The following is a 25,943-nucleotide window of genomic DNA, read 5'->3' as shown; positions in this document are numbered from 1 at the left end:
AAAAGTTATCTGTAATTTGGTGCTTGTTTGAGAAAAGTATTCAGAGTAACACTGCTGACTTTTCTCTTTCTCAACCGGAGCCCCTGACGGCCCGCCCTGGCCCTCCTTCTGCATCTGTTCAGCACCCCGATGTTGCCATCCTTCCTCCGAAAGCTGTGGTTCCTGAGTCCACCTCTGTAGAGGGGACCTGGCCATGGAGGGAGAGGAGGAGAAGTCCCCTGGGCGCTGATACTCCTTCACTGCCATCTCAAGATGTGGCTTGAAGGCTGGGTTCTTTTTCTGGATTTCACACTGGAGCACCACTAACTGATGCTCCTGTTCTTTTATCTGCTGATCCATCTTTTGCTTCAGGTTTTCCACCTCCTGTTTCTGGGCGACCAGCTCATCTGTGAGCTTCCGACATTTCTGGTAGTGATGTGCCTCCCCATTCTGCCCTCGGTGCATCTGCTCACGATATTGCTGGAGCTGCCTCTCAAGTTCTCGGATATTTGTTTCACAGAGCCTTGCGTTCTCTTGCGCCTTGAACTTTTCCCGCTGGAGAGACACAAAGTCAAGCTGGATGCCCGAAATATCATGTTCCGTGATAACTTTGGAGTCCATCAGTTTTTCCATCTTTTTCCGAAACTCCTCTGCAGAACGTTTGAATTTCTCAGATTCCTCCTGAAACAGAACCATCTTCCTGTGGGTCACCTGCTCCTCTAGGATCTTTAAGTGCAGTTCGTCTTGCACCTTTTTCAATCTGTCGTTCAGGTCCTGCACCTGTGCCCACTGCATCTGCACTGCCTGCTCCCCAAGGCGTTTCTCCTCTTTGGATGCACTTAGCTCAGCACTCAGACTTTGCACCTCCTTCTCCGTGTTCTGGATGATGAGGTCCTGCTGGTCACACTTCTGCTTAAATTCACTTACTAAATGTTGACTTTGGGCCAGGTCTTCTTCCAGGCATTTGATCCTCCTCTGGAAATCCTGTTCCGTTTTCGTCTGTTTGTGCAAGTGTTTGTTTGTGGCACAAAGCTGGTCTTTAAAACCATCCGCCTGGATTTTCAGTGCTTCACATCTTTGCTGGATGGCTTGTTTCTCTAAGACCACATTTGCCGATTCTGCCTGAATTCTCTCCATCATTAACTTGGTTTCGTTATTCTGCCTGGTGAGCTCATCCACTTTGTGCTTTAGTGTGTCTGCACAGTCATTACTTCTCTCCAATTCCTCTTTAAGCTTTTGGATTTTCTCATTATTCTCCTTTTCGGCTTGAATATTTTGAAGCAACTGCACGTGGCTTTTCTCAAATTGTTCTTTCAGGTGATCGGACTTTCTCTGGCAGGATCGTGCTCTTTCGCCAGAGAAGTCCTTGTCATCCTGCAAAGAAGTAACTTGTGAATTTAAATGCTGGATGCTCCTCTTGGTGACGGCCTGTGTCCTGGTGATCCGGTCCACCTCCCTCTGCAGCTTCCCTTTCTCCTCCTGCAGAGATTCCAGTTCTAGCTCATAGTTGTGCTTTATCCTCTTAAGGTCATTGGCCTCCTGCCTGACCTCTTCTGCCTTCCCTGTGGTCTGGCTCAGCTGCCTGTCCAGCTCCCGGAGCTGCCGAGAGAACCCCTCCTCCGCCTGGTCCTTCCTTTCCAACTCCAGCTTGAGGCATCTCAGTGCATTGCTGGTTTCACCTAGTTTTTCTTTAAGCAAGCGAGCCTTCTCCTCTGATGAAGTTTTCTTGAGCTGCAGGGCACTGAGTTCATACTTCAGCTCCCTCATGTCCTTCTCAGCCTTTCTATCGGCCACTGTCACCTCATCCACCTGCTGCTTCAGTTCCTCAGCCTGGGTGCTTGTACAAGCTGGCAGTGGGTTTTCTTTGAACGAACACTGCATCTCGATTATTTTTCTTCTGGCTTCCGATTCAATTTTCTGCTTTTCCTTCAGCTGTTTCTCCGCCACCTGTTTCTGGAACGTGAGGTCTTTCTCCATCTGCTCGACCAGCTTCAGGAGCTCCTCTTCGTGGTCCTTCTTTCTCCTTAGTTCCTCCATCAGCTTATCTTTCTGTTGCTCCACCTCGTGGAGGCTGGAGTCTTTCCTCTTCAGATGGTTCTCCAGGGCCCTCCTGGTGGCAGTGTGCTCCTCCAGCTGTTTCCGGAAGCCACGCAGGTTCCTCTGCACGACCTCCCTCTGGGCCTCGGCCTCGGCCGTGAGCCTCCGCACGCGCTCCAGCTCGCGCTGCGCCGCCTCCTTCTCCCCCTCAACGGCCTCCAGCTCCCGGCGGTACCTCTGGGCCTCGCCCTCCGCCCGCATCTTCTGCAGGGTGATGTCCGCTGCATCCCTCTGCTGCTTCCTCAGCTCGTTCTCCGCTGCCTCCCTGACCTTTGGAAGCTCCTCCTCAACCCGGGACTTCTGCTTCTCAAGCTCAGCCAGCATCCTCTCCAGCTCTGTTATCTTCTCCGTGAGTTTGCGATTCTCCAGCATCGTCGCCTCCTGCCGCTGGAGCAGATCTGAATACACCCCGTGCTCAGAAGCCTCCTGACACCTTTTCATCTATGAGAGACGTTCAGAAGGGTCAAACCCATTCGACTCCAATCTGTCTTTAAGAATCTGAAGCCATGCTCATGAAAGGACTTACACAGACCAGTGAAACCAAAGGTAGCACAAACCCCACCACCAACCCCACCACCATCTGCAGAGAAGAAGCTTCAGAAAGTCAATAGTCAGAGAAGACAAAAAACCCTGCGTGTCAGGTTTTCTAAATCAAGGAATCTTTTCTTTCTTTCTTTTTTTGGTCTCTTAGGAATAATTCTGCTTTTAAAATTAGCTAGCTCAGAATTTTACAGCAAGAAGGAAGCTTACAGTATGACCCTCACCCCAGATGAGGACACTGAGGTCTAGGGAGGTTAAATAATTTTGAAAACTCACACAATAGGCAAGTGACAAAGTAGGAACCAAAATTCTCACAACAGTCCTCTTTCTGCTCTCACACACAACTCAGTCCTGTGGGCTGAGAAGAACATACAATGCATAGGAACTGAATGACATTAGAGAATTTAGTTGTCATTTTCTAGCCCAATGGAAATTTGAAATGATATTTACATCCTCCTGTCTTAATGGTGAAAGAAGCAAGATACAGAACTTTGGAACAGAGAGCCAATTGAGGAAATAATACTTAACATAAGGAAGGAGGAAAATTATATAAAAATCTGTAATTTCTACAATCAAATGCCTCACTAATTTATATTTGCCCTACTATGATACTTAAAATAGTCAGAATTGCTAATGCAAAGGCACCTATAGTCCCTGGTGGCTTTAGAAAAGATGTGCTTCATATACTCACTGATTTTGTTGTTGTCCTTAATGACATGGCTCATATGAATCCACTTTGACAAGAACCTTCAGATACTCCATAAACATAAAGATATTTGTTAAATATAAATGCTTGTAAAAGTGTACTTAGGGATTCAGATCCAATTAAGAAAATCTGTTTACTCTACTGATTACAGAATCAATCTCAGCTGGGAGAAATACACTTGACTACAGAACATGATCAGGGCTAGTTTATAATCACAATTTAATTTCTCTTTATTAATACCATAAGGTTATTAGTGTCATATCATCAGCTCAAAATCATCATATTTAGAAATAATTTAAACAAAAGGAGGGAAATTATTCTAAATAGCAGATTTTATTTTCATTGAAAAGCCCTGGTAAATCTCAAGAATTTAGTTTGTATTATAGACCATGCATCTTATTTTTCTTCCTCTCATTTCTTGATCCCCAATAATCTTGATGAGAATTTTAGATGTTTCCTTTGCTAACCTAAATATGATTTTTAATAAGAATTCATATGAAAAAAAATCTCACCACAGTCTGCAATATTTAGTGTTCTATTTTCTTTATTTTCTTATCAGGGTCAACTCTCAGTGATACTGAAGCATTTTATCTGCTTACACATTAGGTGTTCAACATGTTTTCAGCAGATGATTTCTAAAAGGGTCTTTCTCAATTCCTCATCAAACTCTGTTTAAAACTTAGCTGTTGCTCAGAAGTTGTGAGTCCCTCCCTTTTTTTCTTGGTCATGTTCTAAGGTTTAAAAAAATGAAAATTCTCTCAGGAAAAAATGTCTGTTGTTAAACTCTCAGTGTTTTGGAGTCATTTTAGTGACTGATAATAATCTTATGTTGCCTGGATAACTCTGAAGTTTTTAGCAAATATTAGAAAAATTACTAGAAACAATTTAGTCCTATAGCTGATTTGCTTTCTTGTATATCTCAAACTTATTCAAATAAAAATAACTTCAAGTTTTATCTAAATGTTCCCCAAGGAGACATGTTGTCCTTTAATCTCAGCAACTAACATTTAATATATTTTGCGATCAACAAAGACTGGAGAAATATCTTTATCCACCTATCTATTACAGACACTCTACTAATATTTCTGTAACTAATTTGGTATTATCTTTGAAATTAACTTGAATCCCTCTTTGATTTCATATTTACCATGGAAAATTCTGCTCTCTGACCAAGATCTCTCATGTGAGTATAGATAGACCCAGTTTCAGAAACACTACTCTTTGGAATCTGAAAACTGAGATATGTATCTTTTGAAAGATATTCCATTATTAATATCCTTAAGTGGTGAATTTTTAACAAGGAATTTTAAAATCTGCTTTAAATTATAATAATCTTTGCATGGTCTTCCATAAGCTGCATTGTTTTGACTTTAAATTCAACATAATCTTTTATATTTCAAAGGACGACAAGCATAATTTTGGATATATTTCAGGCTTTTTGAAATATCTTTTGGTTCTATCAACTTCTACTATTCTACTTCATCAGATACATTGAGCAAATTGGCTCATATATGTGCAGACATACATTGTAAGAAAGGGAAGGGCTTAAATTATTTATATTACATTTAACTACAAAATACACAATTTAAAAGATCTGTATACCACTTAAAATGGAATCATATCTCTTAAAAATTAAGAATGTAAAAAAAATATGGACTTTCCTTCATAGATGAGAAGTGTATGCCAATTATTTGAATGTGAAAATATTCTGGTTCTCCTTTCTAAACCCAAAGGAAGTTAGTTATAAAGACTTGCAAGTAGCCATGTTAGTGATTTAGTTGCCGAAAACTATTAACTGTGAACAGACAAAAGTAGTTTACAAAAGCGGTCATAATTTTAGAAACTAAGAAAGCAACATCTATTAGACATTTACTACCATTTTGGTTCTCTCATTATATGAATGGAGTTATACTAAGTACAGTCACCTACAGAATTTCAACAACGGTCTAATTTAAATGACTAATGCCCCACAATTTACTTACTACAGCATTTGGTTTACTATTTTTGTCTGTTCTGAGGTTAGGAACAGAAAGCATATTAAGATAATAGAGCAGAGCATACTTTCAAAATTAGATACAATAGCCTTTTATGAAAATATATTTCCATAAATAACTCCTTATTCTTTCTGTTTCTGAATATATTTTAAATGCATAATCAAAGGCACTGAAGTTCTCCAAATTAGAATGGTACTTAGTCTTTTTAATATACACCATATCTTTTTGGCAAAGCTAAAAACAAAAACAAAATAACCCCCCCCACAATTCTTAAAAAGTACTACCATTTTGTATAAACACCTGCTACTTCTAACTTAATGACTTTCATGTTTTAAATCCTTGAAGATGTAAATTAATTTAAAATGCATAAAACAAATGTGTTTATGTAATATTTCTGCAGATATCATAACAGTAGTAACTATACTTCAAAGAACAATACTTCTCAACTGTGAGAAAACTGAAAAACTTTCTGCTAAACTGCCAACATTCCATAATTTAAATGGAACCACTTAACGACATTAACGCTCTCATACTAGAGCCCTAGAGTAAAAATAAAAAAATTTTTTTTCCAAAAAGGTTGTTCCTTTTTTTTTGGTAATGTTTTTCAGTTCGAGAGAATCTTAATCACAAACCAAAAAATCCTACGCCTCTACTGTTTTTCACTGTAATTTTATAATTAATCACTTATACATCAGCTCTCAACCACGTGAGTTTATCATGAATCCGTCTCGTGGCTCCTTTTCAGTAACCTGCCCATGGTTAATGGTTACCTCCTCCTCCTCCAGACGCTTCAATGAGTCCCCAGCAAATTTAATATATTGTGTCATGAGGGTGACCAGAGCCGTATATCGGGTCCTCAGGTCCATGAACTGCAAGTAAGGAAAAATAAAAATAAAAACAGGATCTCCAGTTGCCCTAAATGAGCTGAATGAACACTGAGTAATAATTAAAATATTAACTAGTCTATGGGACAGGGAAGTTCATGACTCCCCAGCAATGATAACCGAGTAGGAACGAGATTACTGCTGTGCAAACCACAGTGATGGCAATCCTCTTCTAAATTTGATCACGATACACATTTATTATTCTCTGCAATTCACTCATCTTGAATGAAGATTTTCAAAGGTTTTTTTAAAACCCTTAATAAGATGCATTGTTATAGGTAGAGAGCATCTGTTTGGGATGATGGAATGTTCTGGAAATGGATTGTGTTCAAGGTTGTACGACATTACGAATGTACTGAACGCCACTGAATTGTATGCTTAAAAATGGCTAAAGTGGTGAATTTTCTATTATGGACATTTTACCACAATACAAATGTATAAATGTAAAATTGCTAAAGTGTTGCTTCTCTCTTTTACACCCTCCCCATCTCTGGACGGGTATCACCTCTTGAATGACGAGGTCTGCCGAGCTCTGCATTCTCCGGCGTTTCACTGGAGACTTTTGTTGTGAATCCACCATAGCCCGGTAGGTCATAGTTTGTAATTCATAGTCCTGTATAAAGGAAATGGTAAGATTAATTAAAGCAAAGCACTAACCCTTCATTCTATAGTGATTTGATGCAGAGAAAGGGCATCTACTTTCACTGACTAAGTCAAGAAAATATTGCAAAACTACATTTTCAAGAATCAATCCAATCCTGACATGTTTCCAAGGTGGTAATAAAAATCAGAAACATTTAGGGTGGCCAGGAAAGTTCCTAAGTCTCTTTAGGAGTTCATGGAGACATATAGGGACAGCGTGCCAGTTATTTTCAGCCTCCCTCTCCTCTAGTTAGGAAATGGGACTGCAGATCCAGATGGGTGAAGCTGAGGTGTGGTGACTTAGAGCACAAGGTAGACGTTCTTCCATGGAATATTCCAGCAATACTTCCATGGAGTACTCCAGCAATACTTGCATGGAACACTCCAGCAAGGAGGGGAGAGGGGAAGCAAAGTGGTAAGAGGCAGATTACAGAGCTACATTTTATTCTGGTGCACATGGGGGTGTGGCCAGGCTGCGCACGTGTGTGACACAGAGAGAGAATGAAAGAACCAGGAGTCATCACGTGACTCACACTTTCATAAAGAATTAACAGATAAGTGAAGATTCTCTGTTTCACTTTTTAACACAGACTGAATGACCTGCAAAGGCTTTAAAAGTATACCGTAGAAGCACCTCCCTGAATATCTGAACATGAAATCTGATGCAAGGAACTGGTCTTCTCACCTTCACCGCAGTGGAGTACTGTTCTGCGTATTTCTGACACTCATCCATTTTGCTCTGTTTCATTTCTATTTCAGACACCAGCATCTATAAGCACACACAGGTTAGGAGAAAAAGGAAAGGAACCCTATGCTATCCAACAACTCGAGATCTCAGGCACTAAGAAATATCTACATCACTTAAGACTACAGCTCTCTACCCCACTGCACTTTTTCTTTTAATTGTAGCCTTTATTTATTAATTAATTTATTTATTTGGCTGCACCACATGGCTTATGGGATCTTAGTTTCCCAACCAGGGATTGAACCTGTGCCCTCGGCAGTGAAAGCACCAAGTCCTAACCACTGGATTGCCAGGGAATTCCCTCTACCCCACTGCACTTAATGTCATCTGCCTCATTGGGTAAAGTCCAAGCTTTCAAGATTAAGCCACTATGTGACACCCCCTCATGAGGCTTCCAAAGTAGAAATTACTAAACTCCATGGGAATTATCCACAAGCAGACTTGAAACCCTTATCCCCTACCTAATCCTGATCTAAAGAGAGCTAGAAATTACTGGCCCCTCAAGATGGAACAAAAATCTCAAAGCATTTAACTCTTGATCACATGTGGCTGTTTTTCTATGACTAACCATTTTTTTTTTTTAATTTAGGATCCCATGAAACTATTGCAGCCAGCAAAGTACCAGAGAGATTTCCATACCTACGATTAAAGGATCATTAGAAACTTGAACTGTCGCAACATGCAACTTTCTTAAATCAAAATAAGGGATGGATGTAGGTTTGAGTGCAAATTTTTAACATTTCTGATTTATTCCCTGCCTTCCTTGAAATAGCTGCTGACTTATCTTACTAACAAGAGAAAGGAAGGTCAAGGTCTGAGTGACCAAATGCAGACACAATCCTAGCACAAGGAACTGTGTTTACACACCTTCTGTTGATTCAATTGTGTGGCTAGGGTTTTACTGTTTTCAGGCTGGTTTTCCTGAATCTTTCTCTGAGTAGTTTCAACTTGCTGGATCCAGTCATCTAAAGGGTGATAGGTATCTTTGTAGTATTTCAGCGACTTCCCAATGACTTCCAAGTCCCGTAACCTAAGAGGTTAACAAAGGAATAGTCACGGTTTCCAAGAGTAACCAATAGGAAGGTGGAAGGTGTAGAAAAAAAGGGAGGGACAAAGTATTACTGTCTTAAGATGCACTAAGCACAACAACAGGGGTGTGTCGAGAATTCGAGGCCACAGCATCCCAGGCCCATCTCCAAGGGCACCTACACTGCCTTGGGTTGAATACAAATTCTTTTTCTCCAGGATTTGTGCAATTTATCAGTACTGATTATTCTAGGGACAAGCCCGAGAGACTAAAGTTAAAAAGCAGGAAAACTGGAAAGTTAACCATAATAATTATCAATCAGCAAGTCTTGAAGACCTAAAGTTTGCAGCAATAGCAGTTCACGTCTGAAAAAATGACATGGTAGCAATGAATGGTTCAACATGGACTCAGAGGGTACTTTCTAGGAACTGTGATTAAACACCCCAGTTTCTATGATTTTAAAACCACTACATTAAACCTACAGATCATGTATTTTAGAGATTAGATACTAAATATTTAAACATAATTTATTTCTCACAAATGGCACTATATAATAAATGCATTTTAGCTGCATTAATAAAAACATAAAAAATGAATGAGAAGAAACACTATTCCATTTCTTTTAAGATGAGCCCCCAAAACCATCCCATTTCTTTTCACTTTTTTATTTCGGTCAGTGGGCAAATGATTTTGACTTTCTTGTCTCTTTGATTAAAATGAATATTAGGACATTTCAGTTTCTTTACGCTTCCTGTCTAGTATAGATGCTACATCCGGCCCTAGGAAATGCATGACCCACCTTCCTCTTACTAAGTCATGGTTATTTTGATATTATCAGTGGTAATAATTAGAGAATTCTCTAATAATTAGAGAATACATTGTTTTTTCCTTCAGAAAAGGCAAGTAGATTAACTATATAAATGCCAGAGTACATAAACAGTTGTAATAACACAGAACAGAAAAATAACTTACTTGGAAGTTAAATATCTTACTAAAGGCCACCCTATAAAAAAGAAATGTAATTGGACAGAGCTCTTGCAATTAACACAATTAACTACATATGGAAATTAACTCTATGGAATGAATTACATATGGAAGTAAAAAGCCTAATACATTTAGACTTTACCCAGAATGCAGAGATTAATCTGAGCTAAAATTGAATGAAAAGGGTGCTAACCTGTTGTCAATCTGAGCATGAACATTCTGCCACCTCTCAACCAACTGATCTGCTTTTTCTTTGTGCCAGTCAAAGTCAAGGTCACGCTCTTTGTAGGTTTTAAACATCTCATCACTGATGGTCTTTGCTCTCTGTAGCTCATCCTCCAGTGCATGGAAGACTTCTCTTTTCTCATCCACTTCAGATCTCCATTGCTAAAATAGATCAATTTATAAAGTTACAAAAACGTATCAACCGCTCATTGTGTAAACACATTATTCACCTAATTTTACCATTCATTTACAAATGACTGCTATAAAATCAGACAATGGAAAGAATATCTTTCATATATAAAATATTATATTAGCTTGAACCTTATAAAATTGCCAATATTTGACTGTAATTTGACCTAAAAAAACCAACAGTTTTATAGAGTTCAGTCTAACGAAATTTGCATATCAAAAAAATAAAATTCATAAGCAAGTCTGCTACCTCGGTAAGTCTTTTTCATTGTTTGTTTTTTAAATATCTACTGATCTCATTGTTTAAAAATGAACACATGCATTAAAAAATCACAGAGAAAACTTTTCACAATTGGTTTACAATATCTTTACTCAGAGCTTTATAAATGGAAAAGAAACAGATGAGTATAACTATCAGCCTTTTTCCTTCTTAGATTAACTACACTACTCACCTTGATTTCTTAAAATAACTGCCTCTTTCCACAAGAAAATCTATTACCAATAATTTACTTTTTAGCTTCAACTCCTCTTGCTGCCGACATGAACAGACTATAAAAACCTACCGTCAAAAAGATCCAAACTTCAAATGAAAAGAACTCACCTCAAACTAAAAATGAATGAATACACTCATTTACAGTAAGCCATGGTACTACAGAGACAGGACACGGAATGGACAGAAATGTATTCAAGTTCAGATATTTAATGCTTGATGTCTGAAGACCTGGACCAAGTGCTAGAGAAATACTTTTAAAGGATAATCTTAAAAAACAGCCAGCAGTGAAATGCATACCTTTAAAGTACTCATTAGATTCTCAATGTTATTCTTGTCAGCTATAACTGCTTCCTCTTCACACAGTTTAGTTTCATAGAATTTTACAAGGGCTTCTGCAGCATGAGTGTTTTTTAACACCAAGTTGACAATTTTCAACCTGAAAAAGATAATTAAACAACACCCCCTTTTGGTAAGTGTTTATTTTCCCGCAATACAGTCCCAAAGCACCATGAGGGTGCATGATGCAGCATGTTCTTCATCCCGAGACACTGACACTTTTATTACAAGATTAACATCCCACTAAGTAAGTCAGACAGAGAAAGACAAATGCCATATGATATCACCTATATGTGGAATCTAAAACATGACACAAATGAACTTATCTATGAAACAGAACCAGATTCACGGACATAGAGATCAGACTTGTGGTTGCCAAGGGGGAGGGGGTTAGGGGAGGGATGGAGTGGGAGTTTGGGGTTAGCAGATGCAAACTGTTATATACTGAGTGGATAAACAACAAGGTCCTACAGTAGAGCACAGGGAACTACATTCAATATCCTGGGATAAACCACAATGGAAAAGAATATGAAAAAGAATGTATATATGTGTATAACTGAATCACTTTTTCTGTAGCAGTGACTGGGCAGTAAATAACACAACACTATAAATCAACTATACTTCAATAAAATTTTTAAAAAAGGATTAACATCCCACTAACTGTCTTCTAACAGAACCCATGCCCTGCCCCCACAGTGGTCTTCAGCAGGAGATTCCAACAGCAGAGGGGCTTCTTTCAAACCTAATTTAGACCAAGCCTGGGAGGAAAGTCCTATAGGCTACAACAGCTGAGCTACCAAAACTATAGGCAACATGTGGGAAGATCATTAATGCTCTAGTCTCTGAAGCTCACATTCCCCTTCAGCATGAAGATGCATCGTAAGTCCACAGAAATATTTAATATATTTGTTATTAAGAAAAATATTTTGTATTCTTAAAAATGAACATATTTGGCTAAACAGCCTATATATATGTGGCACTTTTATGAAGCCAGTTTAGATGATTTCTATTAAGGCAGTGGTTCCATACTTCTCTATGTAGGTGGAGGACATGGAATAGACGTGGTTCATGCTCTGGACGACCACGCTGAGCTCGGATCGCAAGGTGGGAGCCGTGGAAGAGGCGGCCGCTTGACTGAAAAAGTCGTCGCATTTACTCGTGATTGTGGCCAAATCGCCTTTAAGTCGCTCCAGCTCTTTCTTTAGTTTCTACACAACAGAGAACAAACATGAGGATTAGGCTATCACTCCAGATGGTGTCTCTTTCTTCAAACACTTTAAAAATACACATTTCCCATTATGACCCTTAACTTAAACACGTACGTATTCTTTTTTCTTAATTGAAGTGTAGTTGATTTACAATGTTGTGTTAATTTCTGCTGTACAGCCAAGTGATTCAGTTAAACACATACATACATTTTGTTCATATTCTTTTCCATCATGGTTTATCACAGGATATTGAATATAGTTCCCTGTGCTATACATTAGGACCTTATTGTTTATCCATTCTATATATAATAGCTTGCATCTGCTAATCCCAAACTCTTTCTGCTGTACAGCCAAGTGATTCAGTTAAATACATACATACATTTTGTTCATATTCTTTTCCATCATGGTTTATCACAGGATATTGAATATAGTTCCCTGTGCTATACATTAGGACCTTATTGTTTATCCATTCTATATATAATAGCTTGCATCTGCTAATCCCAAACTCCCAGTATTTCCCTCCCCCAGCCCCCTTCCCTTTTGCAACCACAAGTCTGTTCTCTATGTCTGTGAGTCTGGTTCTGTTTTGTAGATATGTTCATTTGTGTCGTATTTTAGATTCCACATATAAGTGATAATACATGGTATCTGTCTTTTTCTGATTTACTTCACTTAGTATGATCATCTCTAGTTGCAAGACATTTACATACTCTTTACTTTTACTTTATCAAAGAAATGAAGCCAAAGCAGTCAAGTTTCATAATCAATCATTCCCTCACTGTCCATCTCCTCGGGCCTAAACATCTAACTCAGTGCTTGTGCATCGAGCAGGTGAGAAACTGTGAGAAGCCCTCGCAGCCTTCACATAAATGGGTGAGAAAGCCCGTGTTCCCGTGTTTACCCAAGTGAGAGACAGAACTGAATTACAGAATCCTCGTCTGCCATCAGCGTTAAGTACATAGGCAGACCTCACCAAGTGACCCCTGGCAAAGGGAGCGTGTGAGAGGTCGCAGAGTCAACAGTAAAGGTCATTAAGACAGTAATCTTTGCTATTCTTGTCCCCACGCGCTTCTCAGCCTTACCTCCTGCTCTGAGATTCTGAACACGCTTTCGTGAAGGTCGTCTCTCTCCAGGGGGGTGCGGATCTGTCTGATGAGACGGTCTTCACAGCTCTCAAGCCGAAGCCTGAGGTTTCGGACTTCAGAGATGTAGAGATTATAAGCTGATTCCTCTTGCTCCTCTTTGAAAATAAATGTAATGTTTAGAAAATACCTCATTTTCTATCTTTTGGATGTTCTCATTCATGATTTAACATGGCAGTTTTACTACTACTAAAACACAGCTAGTCAAACTAATGTTACCAATTATCACCACAAATCCACCCCAAGGATATAAAGCTTGAAATCGTGGACATTACAATTTATGAAGATTTAATAAAATTTCCCCAACGCCACTTAAAGTACCAATATCTGATTTATGATGTCTAAGGAAAGTAATATATTGCTCTGTTTTGTGTTCACAAAAATGTGAATTATGTTAGTAGCAGATTAGTAATAAAAACTAAATTAAATCCTTTACAATGAAAGGTAAAGATTATGTTAATGTTTAAAAATTTTTTAAATAGAGTATTACTACTAAGTTTTTTTGGTCTCTAAGTTATATCAAGTGTTTGGAATAAAATTTATATCTAACAAAAGTTAACAAGACAAAATCTTTTCCTTCAACCCCTGTATAAAGTTCAGGTTTGGTTATAGGAAATCTCTGCCCTTTGCTCTCAGTTTTGCTGTGAATCTAAAACTCCTCTAAGAAAAAGTCTTTAAAAAATCCAAGTTTGGTATACGGAAAAATAATTGAAACTTTTCTGAAACTAAAAGATCATCACTCTGAACATTACATTGCAAAACAGTGAAAATGTTTAAAAGTAGATACACTAAGAATTCATTGTCATACGACTTGGTTGACATCTTTTTATTAATTCATCATTTGGAAATAACTGAATCCCTCCTTGAATCTTCCTACTTCAAACAGGCATTTAATGTTCCAATCATTGTTTCTACCTATTACAGGTGGATTGACAAAATATACCTAAGATTGAGATTCCCATTGATAGCAGAAAATAGCCTGGACTAAACACCCATGGGGAAAAAAAGGCAAGGATTCCCATGCTTTACCTCTTTCTGCAGATTTAAGAAGTTCTTGATAATACTGCTTACACACATTAACCTCCTTTTCCAGTTGTGTTATATCTGAACCTGAAAATATTTGGGATTCCTGGCTATCTTCGAGAAAATCTTCAAAACGAGACTGTAGATTACTCAGAACTTGCTGATGTTCACCAGGTAACATTGTCTTTATCTAAAGAAGACCAGTGATCCATTATAGAACTAAGAGTAAAATTTCAAAAGGACAGATCTCAAGTGGGTCTCATGGGACATGAGTTTATGTTAATAGTCATAAATAGAAAACCACTGGAAATTAATTTTTTCTTCATTTACAATCTTAGGTTTTAAAAGATGAGAAAAAACAAGACTATAAAATTTAATAAATGAAATCAAACTACACCCATCTCTATATGCCCAAACACTATACCGTGTCTCCCAATGAAAATGTAAGCCCTGAATGAAGTATGGGATTTCCAGATTCCCCAGTCCTTAGAAAATGCCTTGTATACAGCAGACATGGGACAGATATTCATTGAATGAATGACTATTATCATGGAGCTGCTCGACTCCATCTTACCCCAGAGAAAATACAAAACCCACCCCTCGAGACAAAGGGCCCCAAATCTTTGGACAGGTTAGGTGGATGTGCAGATTTATACTTACTGAAGCCACATTGCTAGCTCGGATTCTGTCAATTTCATTGATGAGATAGTGCCAGGAGACCACACTCTTCATGTTTATGTGAGACTCATGCCAAAGGGTCAGGACGTTCTGATACTGCTGCTCAATTCTGAAATATATGAAAGAAAACTCAGATTCAGCCTTTCCACTCCTTCTGAACACATGCTACAATTTTTCTTTGTGTTTGTGACATATACTAGGTTTCCTAGTTCTAGGTCCTCCTGATCCTATGAGCCTTGTCAAAGCACTGATTGTTTCTTTAACCTTCAGAGAATTCCACAGCCAGGCCTACAACTGGAGCTAGTGCGCACAAACCTGTTTGCAAAGTCGACCGCCTCTTTATTTGGAGGAGGGACACTGAAGCAGACAGACGGGACCATGGCTTCGTTCCCAGTGGGGCTGATGACCTTCCACTTAGCACGATGAGAGTTGTTCGCCAAAACACATTCATCATCTTTGAAAATGGTTATCTGGTTTAAAAGAAGAACAGAATAACAAGATGAGGTCACTGTGGTACTCATCTTTTTCCACATCCAATCTTGGGATTTTTTTTTGTATTTTTGAGGTGGAAAACTTTAACACTAACGAGCAATATGACCTCATTTTTTAAATATATGAATAATGCCAGAATCTGGTCTGTTTCTAGGAGTTAAAATACCTCAATTTGTCTGTAGTCACAGATGGCTTTGATCGGAATAGAAGTTTTGAGTGGACAGTCAGGATTTCTTGGCTTCAGCTGAATGATTGTTTTTGCTCTCCCCATCAGGCTTGCGACTGTGCTTTTATACTGCAAAAGCTCTTCTTTCTCTTCCTAGGGAATAAATCAGATGGATTTTAAAAGTAAAAACGTGTGCACTCTGTTCTTTTAGGGCTTTGCCTAAACGAACTTCACCAGAAGAATCTTCCCTGACCACCTGGTCTAAGCTTTCAATCCCTCCCCACCCCCACTGACATCTCTCTTCCCTTGTTTTGTTTGGTTGTTTCTTTCCTCCTTCGCACTTACCACTATCTAACATACTATGTATATTTACTAATTTATCATGTTTATTGAGCCCCATCCCTGGCATATAAGCAGGATTCTTGTCTGTTTTGTTCACTGTTCTATCCCCAGCACCTAAAATAGTGTCTGGGATACAGAAATGCTAACAAGTATTTATGGAATGAATGACTAAACACAGACACACACAACACAGTGAAAGCATTTTAAAATATTCAGGCAATCACATGAAAAACACTTTTGTTGTATTTGTTACCAAAAAACACTAAAACTGAATGTTTAAATGCTTGATTGAGGCAGAAATATCAAGAGTACTAATGAAACATGAAGTTCTGCACATAGAAAATATAATAAAGCACTAATCTAGTCCTCACTATACATCACTGATGAAACTTGCAGGTTTTCCTGTTCATACCATTGATTCCTGAACGAGGTCCTCCAGCTTGTGAATGCTGCTGGACCTGTCACAGCTGTACTTCCGCTGAATGGCATCTTTTAGATTCCTCAAGTAATCCGTGGCTTCTTTGGCATCATTGAAAAACTAAGGAAAGATGAAAACTGGCGGTTAAAGTGTATGTAATGTCAGCAAAGCCCAGAGTTGTCAGTTTCGAGTACCAGAGCCCTGTGTGGACCCCTCCTACATGGGAACAGAATATGATCACAAGACAACTTAGCCAAAATCATTCCTTTAACCAAACACCAATTCTTGAACTTGGATGATGATGAATGAATTCTAACTGTCCATCCAAAGTTTATGTCTATAGAGATCAGACTGGTGGCTGCCAAGGGGGAGGGAAGGTGGGGGAGGGATGGATGGATTGCAAGTTTAGGATTAGAAGATGCAAACCAGTATATGTAGGATGGATAAACAACAAGGTCCTACTGTATAGCACAGAAAACTATATCCAATATCCTGTGATAAACCAAAATGGAAAAGAACATGAAAAATAATATATACATATATATATAACAAAGTTTCTCTGTATACTGTGGTTTTGGCTCGATATTATTTTGACTGAACTTCTATTTCACTTTAGGGTCCAAACAGCTGTTAATCGGGGGTGAAATTCCAAGAATATTTTAAAATTTCTGAAGAACAGAAAGAAAGCTCTCTGTAATGAAACAGTTCCTTAATAAGAGAAGCATGGACAAAATTAAGATTTTCTGACATTTTAAGCATTTTTAAAGTATTTCTTCCTTACTAGAATGCTTCCATTTACCCTGAAGAACATATATCCCTATACCCTACAAAGAAAACATTTTGGTTTCTTTCCCCTGAACACTACATACATGCATCTTAACAGTACATTATGGAAATGTTTTCTGTAACTCAGCCAAAATTGCAATACCATCGATCGACATGGTGATTCTGCCTCCATACCTCGAAATAAGCGCTGTTATCCTTTATGTGCTTCTCTACGCACTGGCAGAGCTGCAGGATCCAGCTCCACTGCGTCTGCATCGCCGCTCGGTAGGCCTGACAGGTAAAAACATAGCCACTGTTGCCGTCTGGACAGTAAGACACACGACTTACTTCTCAAGCATAAAAGACTCTAGTGTCTACATAGATGATGAGAATTCTTTAACAGAGTAAGACTTGAAAAATCGGGGTAGTCAAATGTCCCTCTAAACTATGAGTTTCCAGTTGTACAAAGCCAGCCCTAAAAGTTTAAATATAAATTTTTCAATCAGTCCAGTCACTTTCTTTCAAATTTTTAGCTTCTTGACCTTTTTTTCTTAAAATATATGGAAAAAGCTAGCTCTGGCTGTTTTTCCATGAAAATCTCTTTAATATTAGAAATGGATGCAAGCTATCCCAGCTTTTTAGAAAACCAACCCTCCACCTGCCAACACTTGCCTATATGGCATCTTCAGATATGCCTCTTTCATGACATTTTCCTTCATCTTTCTTTTTTCTGAATTTTTCTATTACTGGATCATAAAATACCGCTCCTGACACAAAAATACATGGTCTGTAGTTTTCTCTGTCTTTGCTTCCAAAACTAGTCTGGAAGCTCTTGGCAGGGGTGAGGGTGATTTATTTGTTTGTTTTTACTGGGACTGTTTGGGGAGGGTGGAAAAGGGCATAAGCAATCCCTTATTAGTGTAATTCTGGAATTACATTCAAGATAATACTAGGGGGACTTCCCTGGTGGCACAGTGGTTAAGAATCTGCCTGCCAATGCAGCAGACACGGGTTCGAGCCCTGGTCGGGGAAGATCCCACATGCTGGGGAGCAACTTAAGCCTGTGAGCCACAACTACTGAGCCCATGTGCCACAACTACTGAAGCCCGCATGCCTGGAGCCCGTGCTCAGCAACAAGAGAAGGCACCGCAATGAGAAGCTCGCACACAGCAACGAAGAGTAGCCTCCACTCACTGCAACTAGAGAAAGCCGACGTGCAGCAACGAAGACCCCAACACGGCCAAAAATTTAAAAAAAGAAAAGATAGTACTAGAAATTTTTATTTCATACGTTTTTACTTGAATTTTTATTTACCACTTGGTGTCTCTTTCCTGAGAGCAAAAATATTGTAGAAAAGACACCTACTTACTAGAAAACACGCAAGAAACACCCTTTCATATTTAAGGTTCAGTTCACTGGCTTCCAGAAGAGGGCGCCCTTGATGCTCTAATGACTGTCTTATGTAAGCCTGTCCTTCCTCCTGGAAAAAACACTCCTGCTGAGCTGTCCAGGCAGCTTTCTGGGTGGAATGCATAAGGCAGCACTGGAAATCTGGCAACACATCTGGATCACATTACCTGCTCCCTCCAATTAAGCTACTTGAGTAAATTGGCTATAAAAGATACATCGTGCATGGTCAGATTATTAGTTTCTTTTTCACATAAAATATAAAAGAGTTAATAATTAACTATTATCCATTGCCCACAAGACATTGGATGGGCCCATGGAATCATAAGGACAACTACGGCTTAATTTTATTGTTCCAGAGACTTTCAGTTAATTAGACTAACAGCTCTACCTAAAAGTAATCAGGTTCACATCCACATTTTCCATTCCCATCAAAATTCTCAACCTACAATCGTATTTCCTAACAGCTTTCATTCCTCTACTCCAAAGAATATCTATCCCACCTTTAGTTGATCATCATAGAAAAGTATATCCAGACCCTTCATGATTCTAACTTCCTTTCCCTGGTGCCACCCTACCTTCTGTGTCTTTAACATTCCTATGCAGCATTTCCTGGGGATGAAAACCACGTTTTTATATGAAAGAAGGTCACCTATAATATTCCCAAGACCACCAAGTGAGGCCTAGAATTTTATGAATCTTTTGTGTCACGAAGACTTATTTCAGTGAACAAAGACTCTCAGATTCCTTTCTTCAATTGCGTGTCCCATTGTAAGCATAGCTTCATTTTTCTTCCTCTGGAAATACACCGTATCTGTCCACGTTACATGCTTCTCGCCCTCTTAAATCACCCCCTGCACATTCAGACAGTCACTAACTCTAACCAGTAGATATCAGGCCCCAAAAGTAAACACACCCCACGCCACCACCACCCCACGGGCAGCCTGATAAACCCTAGGTCAACCCTCCCCTTCTGGGTCTGAAATGTGTGTGTTACACCCTGAGGAAACACCTCACAAAACCAGATCATGAATACAATTAGTAAATTAAATAATAATAACTAGTACTTCTTGAGAACCTACTGTGTACCAAGAACTGAACTAAATAGTAAGAGTACATTCTTCTTCTTCTCACACAACTCTTTGGGTTAGAAGCAATTTCCCCCATTTTAGGTAAGTGAATGGGACTGAGTAAGGTTACGTCGCTGGGGCAGTGTCATATGGTTAGGAAGAAATATCAGCCTCAAAGCCTGTCAAGTCAAGGTCCTTTATAGTTACTGTACTACATCTCTTTGGCCACAGGGGTTGACAAAGTACCTTTATTGGAAGTGATGAGTGGGTGACACACTTCAGCAGAACTGAAGGCAAATCAGTATGATCTGTCAGAAACATTCTTTTTGATTCAGGTTATAATAGAAGTTTGATAGTTTGCATTTTTCAATTTATCAACAATAGAAGAATCTGAAGGGTAATAATCAAATGTCTGTATTCCACTGTGACTATTACACTTTCTGACTTACCTCAATGGTTAATCGGGCTGGGTGATTTTCCAGAAGCAGCTGCTCTGCTATCTCCTGAACTGATTTAATATTTTCTTCCTTTTGATCAAGTTCTCTCATTAATTCCTAATTTAAAGAAACAAGCAAGAAATATGTTAGAAAATGATAAAACCTGAAATGCATTTTTAACATCTAGTTACAGAAGTCATACTCACAGCGTGGTAATCTTTTTTCCGGGCTATGTTGGTATTTCTTTCACTCCAGTCATAAGCAACTTCCCCCTCTTCTTTTTCATTCAACCAAATAAGCTCATTAGTTGCACGAGTTACAAAATTGTGGAGTGTATCAAGGTGCCGTTCCTGATTCCTGGATGTGTTCTTTACAAGGAGAATCATTGTAAGAATCGTGTCTTTGCCACATAGAGGTAAGGGGAACAGGAAGTTAAAAAAACTTACCAAGAGTTTTGCATACTGATTTTCTAATCTGTGCAACTTTTCTGCATAAGTTAGTTTAAGAGGTGCCGTCATCTGGATCTATAACATGGGATAAAAAGATGGCAAGGTTAGGAATCTTAAGGAATTCTGATTCACAAGCAATGTGGCGTTTACCCTGTTGCAACAGGGTCTTTATAGAAAGAGCAGAACAGAAGCTGGGATGAAATACATACAGATTTCAAATTCACATACCTCACTGATTTTAGCTTCTTTGAGGCTAGATTCAAATTCTTCAATAGCTTGGTGAACATTTTTATGATTTTCTAAATGGCTTTCAACACTTGGCAAATCTGATCCCCATTCAGTGCGGTCCAGCTGCACCTTTAAATAGAAAGATATAAGGTTTGAAAAAGAAACTGGTAGCAATAAAGCCTGAAATTCAGGTAAAGTAAATATTTTTACCTGCATCTCATCAACCCAATTCAAAAGATCCTGAACAAATTTCATGTTGATTTCCTCTTCTGTTAAATTCTGATCCAGTAGAGATGACTTGAGAAGGGGCTTTCGGATCTGCATCAGCTTCAGAGTTTGCAGGGAATTTGTCTCCACTCCTGAGCTGAAATTTGGAACTAATCCTGATGGGAAGCCAGGTGTATATGCAGGAGTGACAGATGGGGTCAGGCGGGAAGTCAGCCCTGATGACAGGCCTGAGGTCACGCTGGACGGGGTCAGGGAAGGCGTTAGACCCTGGGTCAGCCCTGAGTTCAGACTGGCATTTAAGGTCTGTGCAAACCCTGAGTTTAAACTCTGACTGATTCCTGATATCATGAGCTTCGTCTGCTCCGCTGTCAGCACGCGGCCTTTGCTGTACACTGAGGAACATTCATTCCTTAAGGCCAGGATGTCATCGCGCAGTTTTGCAACCCTGGAAAGAAAATCAAAAGGGATAAGCTATAATATAAGAGGCATTTTTCTCAAAGAGTGAACTCTAATGTAAACTAGGGACTTTAATTAACAATAACATATCAATATTGGCTCATCAGCTGTAACAAATGCATCACACTAGTGCAAGACGTTACTAACAGGAGAAGGGGCTTTGAGGGGGGATATGGGAACTCTGGACTTTCCACTCAATTTTTCTATAAACCTAAACTGCTCATATAAATAAAGTCTATTTTAAAATGTCATTGTAATCACATTGATAAAAGTTTGCATCACAATTTTTTTCACTGAATGTTGTACTATAAGTACTCTGCATATTATCACGATTTTTATAACTATAATTTATAATGAACACAATTACTACACTATAATATGATCATTCTCCTACTATTTGACATGTAGGATTCCAAATTTTTGTTACTATAAAATATTTCTGACATGAACAAAGGCTTTTTTCCCTATATTTATTTAGATATTTTCTATATTTAGAATTACTATAGATTCCTAAAAGTGGACTTACTGGGTCAAAGCATCATTTATAATTTTTGTTTTATATATCTCATGTATTTAGATATTTACATATATATAGTATTCAACCTGAAAGGTTCCATTCCTACTCCCAAACCTACTTCTCAGAGATACAGATGTTTATGCACATATATTTCTTCCAATACTTTATTAGGAACATTTTCATGATAAGATAGACAGAAAACTGAAATGCTGACTTAAAAGATAATTTTCACATACTGTCCCTTTTTCAAATATCACACATGAATATTTCAACTGTATGTTAGTTACTACAGAGTTAAATATTATATGTATCATAAAATTTTTTTCTATTACTTACCTTTGAAGAACAAAACCTACTAAACACAACCAAATATGACAGAATTAACATGACACACATTTTCAACAAAAAAAAGCTTAAGAAATAGTTCATAAAATTGTCACACTCTAAATTCTTAATGCAGGTGCCATGAAACAGTCACCCAGAAGGACAGGGCTGACCAACAAGCACTCTTACCTCTGTACCAACTGGTCTGCCTGGTAGTATTTTCCATCAATAAGAATCTGTACATCAATTACATGCTGGCGTAAAAGGTTCTCACATTCAAGGACATAACCGGCAATTTCTGCTTCATTCTGAAACTGCACCCCGGATTCTAATCTTTTAGAATCCTGTATTTTTAAAAGAACTCAATATTAATTCTACATTAATTAATTAATTAAACAAGTTTCAAAACTAGCCTCAAATATAAAACTCGAAGTATTAGAACAGAAGCCACTTGGATTTTCTCTGTTTTCCCTTTTGCTTCAAAAACATGTTTTCCCTCAAGAAAGCAAAGTAATCATAATCTTTAACTTTGTTTCAGTAGACCAATCTACCCAACGTTATGCAAAGTTTTAGTTCATCCGAACACACTGACCCACTTACTGCAATCCCACCAGCTCCTGAAATGAACTTACAGACTGGAGAGCGTTTCGAGCAAGCATCAGTTTGTCTTCACAAATGACACTGCCCCTCTGAACTCGGCTGGCAATCTGCTGCAACATGTCCAATCTAAAAGAAGGAACGAGATAAAATAAAGCCTCTCCCTCTAAAGTCATAGAGTTGGCCATCCCTGAAAAATGCAGCCCACCAAAAGAAAAAACACAATTCCACACCAATGACTCCATACCTGTGTCCATCAAAGGATTCATTGCCAAAGCTAATGCAGGAATTGATCAGCGTTGGACCACAATGAACTGAGAGGAAATTTTCATTTGAATCAAGACTGGTTCGTGTGCTAGTCGTGTTACTAAACACAGAATCACTGCTACGGTAACTGTAACTACTGCTGTGCATTCTTATCCTTGCAAGGATGTTCTTTCCTCCACCATTAAAAGTAGACTCAAAAGTAGAAGGTCTACAAAAAGCGCTACTTCTAACGGTGAAGAGTGGCGGCTGAATGGTACAGCTTTTAATGGCTCCTTATATATGCTCCAACGTGCATATTCAACACACAGCAAATAATACACTGATAGCCATTCAGAAGAATCTCGCCTAGAGCCATGGGTTTACTAGCTGAGGTCTCCCTTTTGTAGCCTGCACTAAAGCCCTACAAGTATGGACAAGGCAGGCTGACTGGGGCGTCACTGGAGAAGACTTGCCAAATATTTTCACCAAGAGTCATCCATTTGCAACTGCCTCAAAAACAACTCTGATGCCTCCCAGGAGCCCAGGTATGATTAGAAAAGGTTATTCTGGCAAATCATCAGCTAAAAGAACACAAAGAGTCAATCAGATCCTGATCACAGCTTTTTGGAAAAGTCCAGGTCTGTACTGAACAACACAGGGTTAAAAACTGATACTTACAAGCACCTATAAACAAATGAGTTTGAGGAGAAGCAAAGTACTTTTCCTTTTTAACCACCATGGTGTTTGTTGATTAGGTTAAATTAATGGAAAATTGTCCGTTTACCTTTCTTTATAGGATGAGCTCCCAGGAATGTTAGGTCTAATCGTACTGAAGTTACCTTACATTTTTAAAAGCCAAGGTGCTAAGAAGAATATCAGTGCAATGCTTGCAAATTTAATTTGTCTGTGCTTATTTTTCCTTTCTATAGGTTATTACCTGGCCTAAGATCATTGGCTCTTTCGCATCTGTTTTTTACACACTCCCACGCTGCACAGCTATTATTTTGCAATACAGAGTTAATGCCAAAAAAAACTTGCTGCATCAAGAAAAATGAAGGCATTGAATCAGCCAAGCTCCTAAATATTTTCCTGTCCCTAACACTGCAAGGCCAAACTGTTGCTTCTCCATCTAGAGGTAGATACTGTTCTTTTCACAAGGCAAGAAAAGGAAATTTGAGAGTGCCATGTCAGATATAGTTAGTAAAAAGAAAAGCACAAATAGTAATAGCAGCCAGCACCTAACATTTCTGAAGCAATTGTTACATGCCAGGAAATTAACTAATCATTTTACAGACATACTTAGAACCACCAAATGCAGTAGGTACTATTACATCCTGTTTACAAAGGAAGAAACTGAAGCTTAGAGAGGTTACTGAATCTAAGATTACAGGGCTTGTACACTGAGCAAATAATTCATCCAGGATTGACTGGCTCCTAGACCTCGAACTCTTAACCATTGCATTCTTTCATTAACATATATTAAAATCCAGCTGCTAGTCTATCGACTAAAATCTACCGCATACTCTTTCTGTGGCATCCTTTTCCACTCTTTCTGATGAGATGCTGAGCGCCCCATCTGAACCACCCAGAATTATCTCCTCCATAAAAGGTCCATCCTGGGTATTTCGAGCTTGTTCTGGTTCTAATGATCTAGTTATGTAGACAGAATAGGCTGCTTTAACAAGAGTGTCATCAGTGATTTAAGAAAGGCCTGACAAGTTAGACCTGCCCCTGTATCTTCAACACATTAGTTCATATTTCTTCCATGTGGAAGTTACGAGGAGGCGCAGAGAGCATCAGGATACTGATAGCAGGCAGGGTGTTAAGTGTTGGCGCCACGAGGAACTACAAAAACAGGAATCTGTCTCCACGTTACTAGAGCTCACAACTGTAGAATGGGCAGCCCTTAACCAATCACAGACACAAATACAAAATTACAACAGAGATGACGGCTATGAAGGAGCAATCCATATAAACAGGAGGGTTATCACCAAGACGTCTGAATCAACCTGGGAGACTGTGGAAAGTTTCTGGAGGAAATTACATTGAAGCCGAGATCTGAGAAAGACGAGGAGTGAAGATGGGATGAAACAGACTTCCCAGCCAAAGGATCAGACAGTGCAGAGATCTCATAAATGGGGGAGGCTGAGACTTTGGCAAGTCAGAGCTCCTGAGAGGCAGACGGCGTGACCGCACTGCAGAAGCGAGGCGGCGTGGGGCCAGTCGGGCCTGAGGGTGATGCCTGGCCTGGCCACCGGTCCCCAGGCTGTAAGGCCAGCCCCATGGACTCAGGCCACACAAGCCCCACACACCACAAGTCAGGCTGGGATGTAAGGACTACCCCAGAGACACATCCATCCAACAAATGTGTCCTGAAGACCAAGCAGGACCTTCCCTGGCAGCTGGGTGTAGCGGGAGAGAAAGGATGAAGGTCAGTGATGTTTTCAGGGCAAAAAAGCAGAGAGGGAACTTAAGCTAGCACTTACTAAGTGTTCTCTAGAAGCAGCCTCACTGCCCTTCAAATAGAAGGTTCACTGCCCTGTAGAAAGAGGGCCGTAGCCAAAAATACAACAAGAAACAAGATAAGTTCATGGTTAGTCTATGTTATGTATGGATGAACTTCTGGATCCAGGCCCTGGCAACTTTAAAGTCAGTTGGAGAAATTCTCATGGGTCATCCTGATTGGCTTTAAAACCGTAACCATCGTACGAGATGAGATTTCACACACCAACCTAGGCCCTCTTCAAACACTACTTCACCAATCCCTCCTCAAACCTCCTGGAAGAGTTTCTAGATAAGAAAATGGAGAATCAGAAAAGGCTAAGTGACTTATTCAAGGTCACACAGCCAAGTGAATGTAAAAGGTAAATGTTGGTCTCCAAAGCTTAAGTTCTTTCCACAACACAGGC

At 39.1% G+C, this 25,943-nt stretch overlaps 1 protein-coding gene across 9 annotated transcripts in view; it reads right to left on the bottom strand.

Moving 5' to 3' along the window:
• DST (dystonin) overlaps positions 1-25,943 on the bottom strand; it is a 496,581-nt gene that overhangs the window by 153,842 nt on the left and 316,796 nt on the right. For 8 of the 9 annotated variants that reach the window (XM_065886378.1, XM_065886379.1, XM_065886381.1 and 5 more), the window contains 21 exons: positions 22,824-22,917; positions 22,381-22,535; positions 20,877-21,339; positions 20,667-20,795; positions 20,436-20,513; positions 20,196-20,357; positions 20,002-20,106; positions 17,271-17,366; positions 16,305-16,430; positions 15,551-15,703; positions 15,208-15,362; positions 14,875-15,001; positions 14,221-14,404; positions 13,132-13,289; positions 11,871-12,049; positions 10,803-10,941; positions 9,792-9,985; positions 8,455-8,617; positions 7,528-7,611; positions 6,706-6,813; positions 6,087-6,185 (listed from right to left, as the gene is read on the bottom strand). In XM_065886378.1, coding sequence (XP_065742450.1) covers positions 6,087-6,185; positions 6,706-6,813; positions 7,528-7,611; positions 8,455-8,617; positions 9,792-9,985; positions 10,803-10,941; positions 11,871-12,049; positions 13,132-13,289; positions 14,221-14,404; positions 14,875-15,001; positions 15,208-15,362; positions 15,551-15,703; positions 16,305-16,430; positions 17,271-17,366; positions 20,002-20,106; positions 20,196-20,357; positions 20,436-20,513; positions 20,667-20,795; positions 20,877-21,339; positions 22,381-22,535; positions 22,824-22,917 — 3,151 coding nt within the window. Of the gene's footprint in view, positions 1-6,086; positions 6,186-6,705; positions 6,814-7,527; positions 7,612-8,454; positions 8,618-9,791; positions 9,986-10,802; positions 10,942-11,870; positions 12,050-13,131; positions 13,290-14,220; positions 14,405-14,874; positions 15,002-15,207; positions 15,363-15,550; positions 15,704-16,304; positions 16,431-17,270; positions 17,367-20,001; positions 20,107-20,195; positions 20,358-20,435; positions 20,514-20,666; positions 20,796-20,876; positions 21,340-22,380; positions 22,536-22,823; positions 22,918-23,035; positions 23,203-25,943 lie in introns of those variants that run through there. The other variant, XM_065886386.1, reaches the window with a different exon arrangement.

This window comes from Phocoena phocoena, chromosome 10 (genome assembly GCF_963924675.1).
Source record: "Phocoena phocoena chromosome 10, mPhoPho1.1, whole genome shotgun sequence".
Taxonomy (NCBI): Eukaryota; Metazoa; Chordata; class Mammalia; order Artiodactyla; family Phocoenidae; genus Phocoena; species Phocoena phocoena.
This window is presented reverse-complemented; position numbering and strand designations above follow the sequence as displayed.